General features: G+C 47.1%; 1 protein-coding gene across 2 annotated transcripts in view; it reads right to left on the reverse strand.

The window, feature by feature from the left end:
• Positions 1-18,034, reverse strand: part of ralyl (RALY RNA binding protein like) — a 135,410-nt gene that overhangs the window by 25,211 nt on the left and 92,165 nt on the right. The window contains exon 1 of one of the 2 annotated variants that reach the window (XM_075452888.1): positions 8,832-8,966. The exons of the other annotated variant lie outside the window; for it this stretch is intronic. Coding sequence (XP_075309003.1) covers positions 8,832-8,868 — 37 coding nt within the window. The 5' untranslated portion in view covers positions 8,869-8,966. Of the gene's footprint in view, positions 1-8,831; positions 8,967-18,034 lie in introns of those variants that run through there. 2 annotated transcript variants of the gene reach the window in all.

Here is an 18,034-nt window from a genome sequence, read left to right on the forward strand (position 1 = left end):
ACGATTTTTCAGGAACGCAGCCAGAATAAGCAACCCACAGGGGAAAAAAATGACACATTCTCATTCTGCTGCCCTAAGAATGAAATCTGGGCTGTTGGCTTTCGCCAAAACACTACGCTGCCAGCAGAGAACAAAAAGTCTCTGCTCCTCCTGATTACCTGTAAGCTTTGGTGCTGCACACCAAACTGCAGATACGTTGCACAGGTGATTGACTGCAATAATTCCCTTTGAGTCGTATCAGCAAAGGCCTTCAAGGGATGACAAATGTGCTCTTTTCTTTTCCAGAAAGAGTGAGGTAAAAAAAAAAATCCCCACAGAGCAGGGATCCACATAATGTTTATCGCTTTTTTGTGTTATGTATTCCTTCATTTCATCCTCCTCTGCAGGCAACCGCCAATCGTCTTTTTGATGAGATAACACTGAGCGCAGCGGCGAGGAGGGAAAGAATAGGGGAGCGGGACACAGAGGGAGCTGCCGATCATCTCCTAATGGAACTGGGAACTCTGGCACCCAACTCTCCTGTGACTTAATTAATTGAACAAAGAAATCGTGCAAATTGTTCCACAGCGGGGGGAGACATGACAAAGAAGCAAAGCGGAGCAGGAGAGAGCTGAACCAAACGATGATGGACGTGCAGAGAAGGCGAGTAGGGATGTGGGAGATTCATTGTGAGGTCTTTGGCATGTGCCCCTCGCTGAATTGTGAGGTCAGACAGGTCTGCGAGGAAGGCTGGAGGTCTGAGATGAAGAAATTGCATCTAATACCCAGCACCGTACCATCAGGACCTGCAGGCAGGGCACTGGCTGGTGCGGGCCTCATAAAACAGACACTCCTTTCATCTTTGCTCCACTGAAATATTTCCAAGGGCTGATAAAAAGGCCATATTGCAGGTGCAGATTTCAAGAAAAAAAGCAATTCTCACTCTGCCCTCACACATTTTGATGTTTCTGAATCAAGACCTCACATTTCATTCACTTAGTTCTCAGACATTAGCATTATTCTCATATTTCTGTAGCTGTGAAGCGATTAGTCAAGAGCAAAAGGTGCTGCAATCCCTTCCAATTGGGGGAAAAAAAAAGCACTGGAGATCCTTTAAGGACTGGCAGAAAAGCTACTTACTGATGGCTCAAAGGACGGGAGTGTTGTCTAATTGCGCGGGAAGAGTGCCGAGGTAAGGGACTATCGACACATCAAAGGTGCTGTTCCTGAAACTTTTGATGTCAAACATCAAACAGCTTTTCAGGAGAGATGTGAATTAGCTTTTCAAGGCTCACAACATTTTTCTCTTTGAATTAAAAATTGTGCTCGACTCGTGTTTGTTCACCTCACATCAGATCATGATGTGGATTTTACATGGATAGTGTTAATATCTTAACTCTAACCAAACATTGGGCAAGATAACTTGTGTAGTTATCCTTGTTTGCGCAGCTTTAAGAGCATCATCGTCAACTCTTGATTGGCAGAATTGAATTTTTGTGTTTTCTAGTATCAATATGATATAAAACAGATCGTTTGCCTGAAAGAAAGAGAACATTTTCACAGAAGTACCTCAGTTCTGACATTATTAGTCAATACTAAAGAAAGTCATTGACATAAAAATTCAATTAGTAACAATCGAGCCTGTCGCTGGCTCTGAAATATGAGCGTTTAAAGTTTCTTTTGTCATTAGTGAAAGGAAACCAACTGACTTTAATAATCTGTTAGCCAAATATAAAATACAGGCATCTTTATTTTTCTATGACATTTGATAGACAGACAATTAGGTTTATTGAGCACATTTCCTCAAACGAAGGACAAGGCTTTTACATACTTCCCCTGCTTATGGTACCAGGCCTTTATTTCTAATTGTCATTAGAAATAGAAGTGTTATTAGTATAAACTGTCATATTTTTCCAACTTTTCCCGATTGCGATGCCTAAAAATGAATTGTTAGGCCAATGTGTGTGTTTGAATGCAAGAGAACCGGCTGCTCATGAATGTGAGAACTCTGCATACCTTAAAAATGTAATTTTGTTCATTTATTCATTTAGTTTGCCTCCAAAATGTCCTTAAAAGATTTGAACTTGGTTGTGGATTTACACCTATGTGTGTGTTTGGCCCTGATCGTTGGACTGTGTCCCCAAGTGTGAGGAAATTCTTTTAAAAGTTTTTAAACTGGGTTTTTTTCATCATTATAATTAGTAGTTTTTCTGTCCACTTTTTACATAACATGTAAAAGGAATGAATGCAATGGAATGGAAAGAAGAACATTTAATGAGGTTGGCCTGCCTGGTTGTCAGTTTTGTCAAATCCACCATGCATGCACTTTGCAGGTTTCCGCCACTTCAGTACCATTCATTTTCCTGAAGTCTTCTCTCGCCGCCACCAGGCGAGAGGCGGGTGTAACCGCCCCCGTCTCCAGTTTATTTTCTGTAGTGGCACTTTATTATTTTGTCTATTCTCTATCGTATGTTTACAGTTGGACGGAACTTATTATTTGTTCCTCCGAGTGTGTTTCGCCCGAGCGTCTTTTAGCGACGCACCGTCGCAAAACCACCGCGAAAGCACGATAATTTCTGTCTGTGGTTTTGGAACATAGACTAAAGAAGCAGAAACAGACAGATAGAAGACATTTAGCACCTTTCTGTGATAAGCAGCAATGAGTTCTCACGGGTTGACCAGCAATACAGCCCAGTAGTTTAATAAAGACTATCTTGCCTCATGCCTATCACTGGAGGAGCTACAGCGGGGTATTTATCACCACAAATCAACCCAACATGCATGTGTTTGTTCTACAGGAGGAGCCAAGGGTATCCAAACTCCAAACTCTGCGTCACCGTGCAGCTAAATCAATACCAATTTGAGCTAAATACGAAAGGTAAGTTCTCAGTTGATTGTGTTCAAACCGTGGTGATAAGCTTAGCTGAGTCTTGTTTATCCCAGCAAAGTTGCTCCTAAGTGAATAAACTAATTGCTCAATGGTCATTTTTAACATGTGAACACATTCAAGTTCAAACTTTAAAGTTCCATTTCGCCAATCAGCGGTTAGTTATTGCAAACTTGGCAGTTCCTGCACCAAATTCAAATTTCTTCCGAATCTAATTGGATGAAAACCGATGAAGCGGCGCCGAATGAATGGATCAAGTGACACTATCGCAAGATAACAAGATGTCACTCTGACAAACGCCCAATCCAGTACATTATGGCAAAAATACATTATTTAATTCAGCCTTTAATTAACAACTATGCCCACAGACATTATTAGAATCCCAGCTTTGGAATCCTCATTTCCTAATTGAAAAATATAGTCCTGAAATACAGATAACATTAGCTGTTCCCTCAACACAAATAACTGCGTTAATGTTTGATAATTACTTCATCTGTGTTCTGTGCATCAGAGAATTATTGCAAGAGTACAAAATTAAGCTTCAGATATACTCTTCTTTTCCACAGACAAGAGTTTCTCTTAAGCATGATTTTACCATGTAAAAGAAAAAGAAAAAAAAAAAAAATCAAAAATCTGAATCCCATTACAGACAAATACAGTTTTAAAGTTGCTTCCTTATAATAAACTGAATAAACAGGTGTCAGCCATGCTAAGCACTACACAAACAGCATAAAAAGGACACATTATTAATGATTTGTAAACCAACTTGCAAGTTTTTTTCAGCTAATCAAGTAACCGATCAATCATCTAATAATTTAAGAGCTACAAATATATTAATTAACAAAGAAATAGCTGAGTTTCTGTGTTGCATGAATCCTCCTGACACACCCTTCCTTTTTGGCTTGCCAATGACAACCAGTGCCTCAAAAATATCAGCCACCTTTAAGTTTGTGACACAAACCAGCATCCACTCAGTACACGTTTTACAATATATGACTAAAAAAAATCTATGCGAACATGCTGGTAAGATGAACATGGCAACATTGTGAAGAGGCTTAGCGTTGTTGAGTGAGGCAGGAAAACAAACACCCAGAGGTCTGAGAAACAGCCAGGACACCTGCTGTTGATCACGTAATGGCGTTGGCTTTCCTCTTACCCCAAAAAAACCCAAACAAAAGAGCCCCTTTTTGACTTGTAAGTATTACCCGTAAAACAAACATCTTTTGCCGTCTCTTGCTTCATCTTTAAAAGTTCCAATTGGACATTTGTATTTTATTTTAACCAGCTAATACGGCATCTTTTGGCTAACATTTATGGAAAACCTGAGTCCCTCATCAAAGTGAGTCAGAGTACATGCGAGACAAAAGGCCAGAAGAAGAAAGAAAGACGGAGGATTTAATTAAATCCTCTGCTCATTTCAATGCTCATGCTCTGAAACAGACATTTCACCATTTGCAGGCTGCAGTCTCCGGACTGTTTACGTAAGAAATAAAAGTCTTTGACCAAAGCCCTGTGTCTCTAAAAATACAGCTTCGCCATTTTGCAACATATTCTCAGTGTACACAGCGGGGTGCGATTCCTCTGTGCATCTGTACACAGATCAGCACGTACGTGTCACTGAATGCTCGTCTTTATTTCGTCTGGCAAAAATCTAAACAGCCTTTACCCTCTCCACTAAACGTGCTTGATGCTGCCAGAGGGAAGATGAGCGCACTTGGGAAGCAACACCCTCTGATAACTCGTGTCACATTATTTCATTATTGATACGGCGAGTCTCGTTTGGTCGTCTCTGACGGATAAAAATCACATTTTCAGGACAGACGAATGTGAAGCGGTGGTACAGTTGGTGAAAATTTGATATGTTGCAACTGCATCTTAGTCAGCAACCTACAGAGTCCAAACGCTCTTTGAAGGATTCTGTTGTGCGTGATTTGTATTCCTTCCTACAGACGCGCAAACTGAAATTCTGGGGAAAAACGGAGCAAAGCTGAAAAGAAGTCTCGTCTGGAAGGCACGCTCTCCAAAAAGAAAAACAAATGCGCACACACAACTGCTCTTGACACATTGTCTGAGATGCATTTAGGATGTCTTACAGAAGATCTAAGAGCCTGCTTTGACAATCATTTTTATGTAGTTCATATTCTACTGCCATGTGAAAAAGAAAGCAAACCCTCTTTCAATTCTAAGCTTTTTTGGACAAAGACATAAAACATCATCTGGTCCTTACCAGCTAATAAAATGAGGTAAGTACAACCTAACGAACAACAGATCACAACGTGCTGTTACTTATTTTGCCAAAATTAAGCTAAAACTCGCCGCCTCCACGTGGGCCCACCACAAGCTGGGAGGAAATTTGAAGGGTGGGGGGGATGTGGGGGTAAGGCCTGGTAAGTCCAAACTAGTAGTGAGGGTGAATTGGTAATGTCTGGTGGAAGCCCCTGTCCGCAGAGTCTTTAACTCTTTCAGTTGGCCTCAAGGGTGTTCTGGCTCAGAAAGGAAAAGCAGGGACCTTCCCGAGTCGTGCATGACCTGGGTGGAGAACTGCTGACCCGAACTGAAGATATTGTCGAGCGATGGATGGAGCACTTTGAGAATCTCCTCCATCCGGCTGACATGTCCTTCCTTGAGGAGGCAGAGTCTGACGGTGCGTTCACACCAAACGCGATGCGAATATTCGCACCGCCTTCATCGCGCGATCGTTGCCGCAGGTGTAAATTAAATTCCATCGCCTCAAACGCCTCTTTCGCGCGAGTAAAAAACGAGTGAATAGCTCAAGGGGCTATCCATGGCTGATCGCGTCCTTGTACCTGCTGTGGCAGTCCGAGATTCGTCTGAAACGCACACGCCGTCGTGTCTGGATCAGTGACATCATCCGGTGGTGCATTCAGCTCGGATAATTTCATCGCCTTCTCCAGGAGTTGCGTCTGGATGACGGTCGCCTCCAGCGGCACCCCAGGCCCACCAGGACCCAGCCCGACGACCCGCTCGGGAGGACCGGCGCCTGCAGCCGGCGTCCCGCCGAGAGATCACGGCACCGATCCTCCCGAGCAGGCCACCAAACTGGGTCCCGGCGAGCCCGAAACACCGCTGGAAGCGGCCGCCACGGGAGGATCGGTGCCGTGATCTCTCGGCGGGACGCCGGCTGCAGGCGCTCCGCAGCTAGGCCGCGGCTCCGTTTCAGCTGCGGGGCGCCTGTAGTTGGTGTCCTGCCGAGAGATCGCGGCGCCGGTCCTCCCGAGCGGGTCGTCGGGCTGGGTCCTGGTGGGCCTGGGGTGCCGCTGGAGGCGGCCGTCATCCAGACGGAACTCCTGGAGAAGGCGGTGATTTCATTTTTTTATTTTATTTAGTCAGGGACCATGTGCAAAGTACATTAATTACAAAGTAAAGAGATGGCCTGCACCAGATTGTAGCTTAGAAGCTAATTTCCATCTGCAGTCCCATCTGCATGTCACAGACACGACTCCATTTCAGCTGCGGAGCGCCTGTCCATCTGTCTCCACGTCAATGTCATCCAGAATCTCAACGCTGATAGGCTGTCTGGCGCGAATATTTCGCCAAAGTTGGATTTTTTTAACTCGCGCGAATCGCATATTTTCACTCGCGCGGCGGCCACCGCATCACCGCACCGCACCGCTTCACCGCTCCTCACCGCGCCGCCCCACCGCGCCTCATCGCGCCGCCGGCTCGAATCCGCGTCTAATCGCGTCTTTGCATTGACTTTGTATGTAATCGCGTCGCCCGACCGCGTCTGGTGTGAACGCACTCTGAGGACTCGGGGGGGGGGGGGGGGGGGGGGACTTGTTTATCACTGTGACGAGAGTCACCCTGAGATGCTAAAGGCAGGGGGGTAGGGGGTCTTCAATGTCGCACGGAGGTCTGGGCCAACACCTTTGGAGTGTTCCAACTCCAGGGGGGGTCACACTGCTCAGCCTCCCCGGGAAACGAGGAGCAGTGTGTGTGTTTACTTCCTACTTCCTTTCTGCTACTCGTCTACAAATCACGGAATGGTTTAGGTCCAGAATACATGAATGACATATTGGTAGAGTATAAACCCAGTAGAGCTCTGAGATCTGCTGACTCAGGTCAGATAGTGGAGCCCAGAGTTCAAACTAGACCCGGTGAAGCAGCTTTTAGCTGTTATGCTGCACACAACTGGAACAAACTACCAGCAGAACTGAAATCAGCCACAACTGTAAGCACTTCTAAATCCAGGTTAAAAACATTTCTCTTTCGGTGTGCTTATGGTTGAGTTTATATTTTTCTTTGTCCCCTCTTCTTTGATTGCTTTTAACTGTGTTCTAATTTTTATTCTCTTTAAATTGCTTGTTTTTATGCTGCTCCATGCTGTTCTTTTAAATGCCTTGTTATTATGTAAAGCACATTGAGTTGCCTGTGGTATGAAATGCGCTATATAAATAAAGATGCCTTGCCTTGCCTTGCCTTGCCTTGCCTTGCCTTACAAGAGCACCCAACAAAGCCTCATGTGTTGAGCAGGTACGTTGGTGCAGCAATAACAATACCTTTCTCCTATTTGGACCATCGTGTTTTATGTCTGTCATGTGCAAAGACCAAAGAGGAGAGAATCATTTCCTCCTGCAGTCCACAGCTGCTGGCAGTCTCCTGCTGTGTGTCTGGTCTAATAACTGCTCGACCAAGTTCAGAACAACCTCTTAAACAAGCTCCTCATCAATCCGAGCCCACGCACGGATTCGCTGCTCTTTTTTAACCGTCTCCCTCGCTCTTTTGCCTGGAAGCACCTGGACTTCTCTGCCTGCTCTGTCTCTTGACACTTATTCTTCTGTGCTCAGCGTCCAAATCTGGACTTTTCCTCCCACATTGTCTACGCGAGCTCAAAATCCAGAGGAAAAATATGCAGCAGGATGTATTTCTGTGGCCTATGCAGTGCGCATTTTCTTTTGTTGAGGAGAAAGACATCAAGTTCTCTTTTCTAAATACAGACACAGAGCAGCATGTTAAAACCCTTATCACACTGTGCAGATGTCGAGGAGACAAGGAGCGACAGAAAAACACTGATTCCACTCGTTGTACTCTTTGACATCTTTCCAGTTTCCTAACTGAGCGAGGGTTGGTATATATGGTATATATATTTATTCTATTCTGACTCTCAAGGTCTGCATGGCTTTCATTATAATTTCATCTGACAGTTTTTTCAGTTCATCATTTAGTCATTTGTTCCCAAAAATACCAAGAAAAAAAAACAACACAATTTGCCAGGTTCATTATTACCTCCCTTACTTGTTTTATTTATTTTTTCCTGAGATACACTCAATTACTCCCAAATTCTCATCATTCAGTATAAAAAAGGCAGCAAATTTTCACAGAAAGGATGCTCGAAGTGGGCATTAATTCCCTCGGAAAAAAACCCCACAAAAACAGCAATTTCTCGGTCCCTGTCGTTCCTTGCATATAAACAGAGCGATTATACAGAATCAAATCATGAGCATCAATTATTCTCCTCTCTTCCCTTTATGGGGACAATCTCCAAAGGAAATGATCCAGAGCATCATATGAATACGAACAGCGGGACGAGTTTCACCTGAAAATGCAGTCTGGAGCTCAACTTAGTTGCAATTTACCTTACAAACTCTCAGAAATCAGCTATGACTGTGCGACCCTCGATAAGTGAACAGCATCAACACATCTAACAGAGGACAAAGAAGCAGGTGCGTCGGTGGCTTTGCAAATCTCCAGGTCAATGCCGTAAAAGGGAAGGCAGCCAGCGCGCAGTGACCGGGTTTCACACGAGTTTACTATAAAGAACACAACGCGACAGCTTGCAATCAAACCCACAAAGCTCATGCAAATGGCCACTTTACACAGGTCTGCACCTGAGAGCGAGCCGGACGCGTCCCAACATGCATGCACGGCTTTGCATTTCCAACAAGTAACAGAAAAATGCCCTCAGTGTTATCGTCAAGCCGTCGGCGATGCTGTGTAAACTCACATCGATGATTGCGACGCTTTCCCTTGTACATGGTCATTATGTAAGGGTCCAGCTTTGTACAACTCGCAGACACTGAGACAGAGAGAGTTGACACTTCGGTAGGCTTCGACTTTGTGAGCGGAAATGTTGTAAATTAGCCTCTCAGGCGGAGAATTGGAGGCACTTCTTTGAGCGAGGATCATACCAAGTTTAGGGACTAAAGAGGGGGGGACTGCTACAGAGCAGCTAATCCACTCAGGCATCAGGGCAGTGCCATTCACCATTAGAGGAGCTGGAAGGAGCAAAGGACGTAGAAACTATGGAGACTGATGCTTATTATTCACCCTTAACTTATTGCTCTGGATAAAAATATAAATACGTTGCATTTAATTTCCCCTTTTCTTTAGTCTCGCCTTAAATTAACTTATGTATGTACGTTTTATTTAAAAAATAGCCAAAGTATCCATTTAAGAAAAAGAGCAATACGGTAATTCCTTTATAAATGAAGAGAAGATAAAACCAAATGTATCCGTATGCTAACGGGCCTACTTTTGCAGTTATGAGATGAAGTCGTGTTTAGCATCACAAAACACTCATTGTTTTACAGAAATGAGCTCTTTTAAAAGGAATCACGAGAGTTTTACTATTAGGCGTCTCCTGCTTAATATCAATTGTTGCAAATTTTAAGTCATCGTACATAAATATGTCCACTGAGAGTGTAAAACCACCGGCCAACTGGTGAAGGTATTGACCCATCCCGTGTGACGTCAGGGCAAAAGTAAGCGCCATTTTGGACATGGACTACCAGTAGTCTACCACTGCTAACAACCAAGAACAACGTTTTATGCGAGCATTGAGGCTTTAATCGTCTGCTTCGTCAGCGCAAGTTTGTGTTTATATTTTGAATGATAGAGATGTCTGGCATGCGTGTTTGCGTTCGCACGTCATCGAGAGCGAACACAAGTGGACTAAATAAGCTCTCGTCCGAACTGAATAGTAGGATTTCTCACGTGCATAAGTGGAATTGAACATAGTTATAACTTGTTAAAGGCCTACAGAAAGGTGATTTTTTGCACAAAACTGAAATGGCAGATCGATTCCTTATATAGCATGGAATTGTTTTATGATTTTAAAATAATTTTAGGTCCCTGGATAGTCCTGATTAGACCCAATAAACTATCACCACATTTGATTCGAATTTTGGCAAACCGACGATAGGTGCGTGACGTCACGAGTGCACTAAACAATAAACATGTCTGATACCAGTAGTTCCAGTAGCGAAGCCAGCAGTTTGCCAGACCTGGACAGCTTCTTCACGGCAAATTTCGATGTGTGCCGCGGAACGTCGCTTGGAAATATAAAACGTTGGGTTCAGTGCAGTTTTTATTGCGAGTAGATGTACGAAGTGCGTGTGTTGCCCTCAGCAGCTCACACCACCGGGGACAGAGGAAGCAGAGAGACCTGCGGTCTTGTGTCTGTGTCTCCCTGGCGGAGAGCGGACACACCGCGGGATGGTTGCCCTGAAATCAGCGATCGTCGGGGCTCTTGATGATCACTCTCCCGGCTGATTTCAGGACAACCATCCCGCGGTGTGTCCGCTCTCCGCCAGGTGGATTCCCCCTGAGTGTCCGCACCGCAGGGAGCTGAACACGGCGGGATGGCTCCGGCTGATTTCACCAGAGAGGAGGCAGGCGGACAGGGAGACACAGACACAAGTTCCGACCGCAGGTCTCTCTGCTTCCTCTGTCCCCGCAACATTTGAAACTTTTCAGGTGAGAAAGTAGTCGTTTAGATCCCCAACTTGTTGAAAACCTGACAAAATACCGGCTGTTTACCATTTTGTTCCGACGAATTCGGCGCTACTAAAGCTAGCCGCAGTGAGCTAACGCACTTCCTGTTATTTTCACAAAATAAAATACCCGTTGCCTTTTATCATAGGGAAAACAGGAAGTGAACCTACCCTCGTTGTAGCTAGCTTGAAACTGCCGTTTTGACAGGAAATGACGGTATGCCGGGTTGCCGCCGTCCTGCAGTGCTTCTGTCTTCTGACAAAGTCGCTAAATTGGCAACACGGCAGCCAGGAAAAACCATTGCACTTGTGACGTCGCACGGAAGCCCCGCCCCCAGTCTGCAATTCCAGGAAGGTTTCCTAGCGGCAAACTCAAAATCGCAAATTTCATGCGTTTATGAAATGTTTTGGTGTAGAGTCCAATGATCATTATTGTTCCTCTGTGTATGTATTATCATTATGTATTGGGTGTAGTGTCAGCTTTCTGTAGGCCTTTAATGCTAATACTACCTTGTTTCAGTGTGCGACATGCAGTTCGAACGGCCACTAGTGGCTCGTGAGCCCAGCGTTCCTGTTGTGTAAGCAAAGGGTTAACGCCAGTGTTCTGTGACAGCCAATGAGAACGCTCGATATAGAGATACGGACATGTCACCTGTGTTATGTGTAGTGGTCTTCAGTAAAAGCTACACAGAACCTCACGCTCTGCCTCGTTATTACTAGAACAGTCTAATAACGTAACATGGTGTCAGAATAAAGTAGACACGTAGGAGTGTGTCTGAAGTCTTCCGCCTCTGAGTAGGAGTGAAAGCTGCCGCAAGTCTGCGAGAGGGGACGGACGGAGCGGCCGGCAAGTCCACTGACGGGAGCTAACGTGTGTGCTAATCGAAGCTAGGAAGCTAAGGACGGCGGAACCGCGCTGAAACGACGGCCGTTTAAAAAAAAAAAAAAAAAAAAAAAAAAAAAAGAAAAAAAAAAAGGACGAGATGAGTACTGATGGCCAAGCAGCGGGAGGTTCGGCTTGAGCAGCAGCAACTGTAGCTGCTCCAGTAAGCAGTGTACAACTGACTCCACCAGGCAGGTTTGATTTTAATGAAGCAAATGAATGGCCAAAGTGGATAAGGCGTTTTGAGCGCTTCAGAATAGCGTCAAGCCTAGACAAACAGTCACAAGAGTACCAAGTCAACACATTGATGTACACACTTGGGGATGAGGCTGAGGATATATTGCATGTCCTACCTTTGGATGACAATCAGAAAAAGTCTTATACGGACGTGAAAGAGGCTTTTGAGAAACACTGTGTGAGCAAGAAGAATATTATTTTTGAGCGTGCACGGTTCAACAGGCGCAACCAGGAGCCTGGTGAAAGTGCCGAAGCCTTTATTACTGCTGTCCATACACTAGCTGAGCACTGCAATTATGGAGATCTCAGAGAAGAGCTCATAAGAGACAGGATTGTCGTTGGCCTCAGAGATACAAAGTTGTCTGAGTCGCTACAGTTGGACCCTGATCTGACATTACAGAAAACTGTTGCAAGAGTGCGCCACAGTGAAGAAATAAAGAAACAGCAGCCAATGCTGCGTGGCAGCTTAAATGACAGACAGGCAGACAACCTGGATGCAATAAGTGCAAGGCGACACACACACAGAGGCATAAAAGGACACAAATGGAGCTCACAAGCCAAGGCAGAAAATAAATCAAAAGACACAGGATGTGGACGTTGTGGACATGCTTCAAAGCACCCCTGGAAGGACTGCCCCGCAAAAGAAGCAGAATGTCGCAAATGTAAACGAAAAGGACATGCCCGCAAATGTCGTTCAGCCGGTGGCATTAATGACATCACGGAAGAGTCTTCAGAACATGGAGAAGAGATTGCCTTTCTGGGAGAGGTGACAATTGTCATGGACAATGTTGAACACGAGTGGAGAGAAGGTCTAAAACTGAATGGAGAGACAGTGGAGTTCAAAATAGACACTGGAGCTGGAGTTACAGCTATTCCAAGCCAACAATACTCCAAAAAGAAGCATGGGCCATTACAGCCACCAAAGATACCCCTGTATGGTCCAGGCAGGCAGCGCCTGGACGTGCGAGGACTCTTCAAAGGAAAACTGGCGTCAAGGAACAAGACAACAGAGCAGGATGTCTATGTGGTGGCTAAGCTGATGAGACCACTGCTGGGACTTCCAGCCATTGAGGCCTTGACTCTAGTGAAAAGAGTACACACAGTTCAGGTAGGCGAAGATTTTACAAAAACTTACCCCATGGTGTTCAAAGGGCTGGGAAAGCTGAAAGACCCATATAAAATTGAACTGGAACCAGGGGCCACACCACATGCTCTGTCTGCTCCACGGCGAATCCCCCTGCCATTGCAGAAAAAAGTGAGGATTGAATTGGATCGCATGGAAGCACTTGTGGACTTGACACCCCTGAATGGATGGGTCAAGCGAGAGAGACATATTCTGCCAGCTGTGGACCACACACTAGCCATGCTCTCAGGAGCGAAAGTGTTCACCAAGTTGGATGCCACGTCAGGGTTTTGGCAAATTCCCTTGACTGAAGACAGCGCCCTGCTAACCACTTTCATAACCCCATTCGGCCGCTACTGCTTCAACAGGCTGCCGTTTGGGATCTCCTCAGCCCCAGAACATTTCCAGCGGCGGATGACACAGATGTTGGAGGGCTGTGAAGGAACAGTGTGCCACGCGGATGACATACTGGTATTTGGCCAGGATCAGGCTGAACACGATACCAGGCTGCACCAAGTTCTCAGGAGACTGAGAGAAGAGGGGCTAACTCTCAATAAGGAGAAATGTGAGTTTTCCAGGGGCGAACTGATGTTCCTTGGACATCAGATCACGACAGAGGGAGTCAAGCCGGACCCAAGCAAGGTCAAAGCCATTCTGGAAATGCCAGAACCAACCAATGTTGCCGACATCAGAAGGGTGATGGGCATGGCTAACTACTTGGGTAAGTTTCTCTCTCACCTCTCATCATTCACACGACCTCTGAAAGATCTTCTGTCTGAGAAAACAGAATGGTGTTGGGGAGCAATGCAGCGAGAGGCTTTTCAGAAGCTAAAGACAGAGCTGAGCTCGACCAGAGTCCTTGCTGTGTACTCACCCTGTGCAGAGACACGCGTGTCAGCCGACGCGTCGTCCTTCGGTCTCGGAGCCGTCATGGTCCAGAAACAGCCAGAGAGCGGTGACTGGAAGCCAGTTATGTACATCTCAAGAGGTCTGTCTGATGCAGAGAAACATTATGCTCAGATTGAGAAGGAGGCACTAGCAGTGACCTGGGCATGTGAACGACTACAACCATACCTGCTGGGCATGAGGTTCACCCTCGAAACAGATCACAAACCTCTGTTGCCATTGTTGAGTACTAAGGCGCTAGACGCGCTTCCTCCTCGAGTCCTGAGATTCCGCCTGAGACTGTTGAAATTCTCCTACGACATCGTGCATGTGCCCGGAAAACAGCTCATAACTGCAGACACGTTGTCACGAGCACCGGTGGAGCACACAGCAACTCAGGCTGAGAAAGACCTAGAAGCGGATGTCCAGATCTTTGTGGATGCAGTCATACAGTCTCTTCCTGCTACTGAAACTAGACTGCAACAGCTCGCGGAGAAGCAGAAAGGAGACCGCCTATGCAGAACACTAATCCACTACTGTCGGACAGAGTGGCCTGACAAAGTCCACCTGCCAGCTGAAATGGGGCCTTACTGGAAGGAAAGACAAAACCTGACCCTGGCTGGAGATCTTCTCCTGAAAGGACAAAGGATCGTCATCCCCAGCTCGATGAGGGAGGAGATGCTCAACGTCCTCCATCAGGGGCACCAAGGCATAGTGAAATGCCGCGCCAGAGCCCGTCAATCACTCTGGTGGCCAGGACTCTCAGCTGACATTAAACAGAAAGTTGGACAGTGTCTCACTTGCACCCAGCATAGAAGAACAGAGAGAGAACCCCTGCTGACAACTCCAGTACCCGAGAGACCATGGCAACGCGTAGGGACAGACTTATTCGTCTGGAACAAGAAGACCTACCTCGTGGCTGTGGACTACTTCTCCCGTTACATTGAAGTTGCCCACCTCAATGTTGCAACAGCCAACACCGTCATAGCAGCTCTGAAGCATGTCTTTTGTACTCACGGGGTCCCAGAATTCCTCATGTCGGACAATGGGCCACAGTATGCCTGCGATCTCTTTCGAGACTTTGCCAGTGAGTACGGATTCAATCACATAACAAGCAGCCCGAGGTACCCCCAAGCCAATGGAAAAGCGGAGCGAGCCGTGGCTACTGTCAAGGGCTTGTGGAAGGGGGGTGGAGATCTTTCTAAAGCTCTGCTCAGCTACCGATCCACTCCACTGGAGAATGGCTATTCTCCAGCACAGCTCCTGATGGGGAGACAACTGAGAACCACTCTACCTCAAGTACCTAAAGCCTTGTCTCCACGCTGGCCCAACATCAAGCAGGTCCGCAGCATGGAGATGCAAGCGAAGAGGAAACAAGAGCGACTCTACAACAACCGCCACAGACCACACTACAAACCAGACCTGCGCCCAGGCCAGAGTGTGTGGGTTACTACAGAGAATGCCTACGGGACAGTGGTACAGCCGACAGCAGACCCAAGGTCCTACATCGTCAGAACGGAGAATGGACTGTTGAGGAGGACCAGCACGCACCTGCGTGCAACCCAGCAGCCACCATCTGATGCACAACCACACACTCCAGTTGTTATAGGCTCTGGTGGTGTTGTCAACACTGCAGGTGACACAGGCGCCACACCACACCGTGTCACAAGCTCAGGGAGACACTCCCGTCCACCCAAGAGACTGGACTTGTGATGATGTTACTGATTGTTGCATTGCAATGTTACTTTGTAAGAGAACAAAAGAAAAGTTGATTTGATTTGTTCACAGTCACTGCAACGTGTGCGTTTTGATAATGAAGAGGTTACCGGTTCAGAAGACTTGTATGTTATGTTCTTGGAAGAGTAGATTTTTGATGATTGTATTCTGCTACAAATAACAGGAAAGGTTCTTACCTAAAAGGGGGAGATGTTGTGTAAGCAAAGGGTTAACGCCACTGTTCTGTGACAGCCAATGAGAACGCTCGATATAGAGATACGGACATGTCACCTGTGTTATGTGTGGTGGTCTTCAGTAAAAGCTACACAGAACCTCACGCTCTGCCTCGTTATTACTAGAACAGTCTAATAACGTAACAGTTCCCGACCCCTGTAGGCTACTAACACAGACACCGACCCTTCAGTAATACAGTGCTTGGTTCTGGTAGCAGCACATTTATGACAGAGACCATTCCTCAACAGATTAAGCAGTTATTTCAATGACAGTTCACAACATTTTGTTTATCCTGATCCTGATGACCAACGTTAAATGAAAATGTAAACAAACCGTAGCTGTAATAAGATGGCGACCACCGGCTCCAGGGACGATCCACTGATGTAGGCATGTGACCCAGCCTGACACAAAGTACTTGTAGGTATCCAAACTTTGAAATGCTTACAGATCACTACCTGTGTATGGCGATGGATTGTTAATCACATACTGGTACAGATCATGAGGGGTGAAGTCGGGTAATGATGAGATCGCCGTGAACTTCCGAACGTCAGTGAAAAATCCTGATGGAAGCAGGTAAACGTCATTCTCTACGCCAGCTAATCTCAACTTTTCTAAATACCTCTTCCTCTGCTCACCCTGTAAATGCCCTACGTCGCTGGACAGTGAAGATGTTTTCTGCATTTTATTTTAGTCCTTTATTTTAGTTTTTTATTATAGTTTTCTCGTATTGCATTCAAACTGCAGTCCACTACATGTCCAAAATGGCCGGCGCTTTTACGAAGGTCACGTGAGTGGGAAGGGTCAATAGCTAACTTGACATGGCAGTGTTAGCAACATCCATCCATCCATCCATTATCTTCCGCTGGTCCGGGGATCGGGTCGCGGGGGCAGCAGCTTGAGCAAAGAGACCCAGACGTCCCTGTCCCCGGCCACTTCCTCCAGCTCTTCTGGGGGGACCCCGAGGCGTTCCCAGGCCAGCCGAGAGACATAGTCTCTCCAACGTGTCCTGGGTCTTCCCCGGGGCCTCCTCCCAGTGGGACGGGCCCGGAACACCTCACCGGGGAGGCGTCCAGGAGGCATTCTCACCAGATGCCCGAGCCACCTCATCTGACTCCTCTCGATGCGGAGGAGCAGCGGTTCTACTCCGAGCCCCTCCCGGATGACCGAGCTTCTCACCCTATCTCTAAGGGAGAGCCCAGACACCCTGCGGAGGAAACTCATTCCGGCCGCTTGTATTCGCGATCTCGTTCTTTCGGTCACTACCCACAGCTCGTGACCATAGGTGAGGGTAGGAACATAGATTGACCGGTAAATCGAGAGCTTCGCCTTCTGGCTCAGCTCCTTCTTCACCACGACGGGCCGGTGCAGAGCCCGCATCACTGCAGACGCCGCACCGATCCGCCTGTCAATCTCCTGCTCCATTCGTCCCTCACTCGTGAACAAGACCCCGAGATACTTGAACTCCTCCACTTGGGGAAGGATCTCATTCCCGACCCGAAGAGAGCATTCCACCCTTTTCCGGCTGAAGACCATGGTCTCAGATTTGGAGGTGCTGATGGTCATCCCAGCCGCTTCACACTCGGCTGCGAACCGCTCCAGTGAGAGCTGAAGGTCACGGCCTGACGACGCCAACAGAACCAAATCGTCCGCAAAAAGCAGAGACCCGATTCTGAGGTCGCCAAACCGGACCCCCTCAACGCCCTGGCTGCGCCTAGAAATTCTGTCCATAAAAATTATGAACAGAATCGGTGACAAAGGGCAGCCCTGACGGAGTCCAACCCTCACAGGAAACATGTCCGACTTACTGCCGGCAATGCGGACCAAACTCTGACACCGGTCATACAGAGACCGAACAGCCCATATCAAGGAGTCCGGCACTCCATACTCCCGGAGCACCCCCCACAAGAGTCCCCGAGGGACACGGTCGAACGCCTTCTCCAAGTCCACAAAACACATGTAGACCGGTTGGGCGAACTCCCATGCACCCTCCAGGATCCTGCGGAGGGTATAGAGCTGGTCCACTGTTCCACGGCCAGGACGAAAACCACACTGCACCTCCTGAATCCGAGATTCGACTATCCGGCGGATCCTCCTCTCCAGTACCCCCGAAAAGACCTTACCAGGGAGGCTGAGGAGTGTGATCCCCCTATAGTTGGAACACACCCTCCGGTCCCCCTTTTTAAAGAGGGGGACCACCACCCCGATCTGCCAGTCCAGAGGCACTGCCCCCGATGTCCACGCGATGCTGCAGAGGCGTGTCAACCAAGACAGCCCCACAACATCCAGAGCCTTGAGGAACTCAGGACGGACCTCATCCACCCCCGGGGCCTTGCCACCGAGGAGTTTTTTGACCACCT

The sequence above is a fragment of the Odontesthes bonariensis genome, chromosome 20 (assembly GCF_027942865.1).
Source record: "Odontesthes bonariensis isolate fOdoBon6 chromosome 20, fOdoBon6.hap1, whole genome shotgun sequence".
In the NCBI taxonomy this organism is placed as follows: Eukaryota; Metazoa; Chordata; class Actinopteri; order Atheriniformes; family Atherinopsidae; genus Odontesthes; species Odontesthes bonariensis.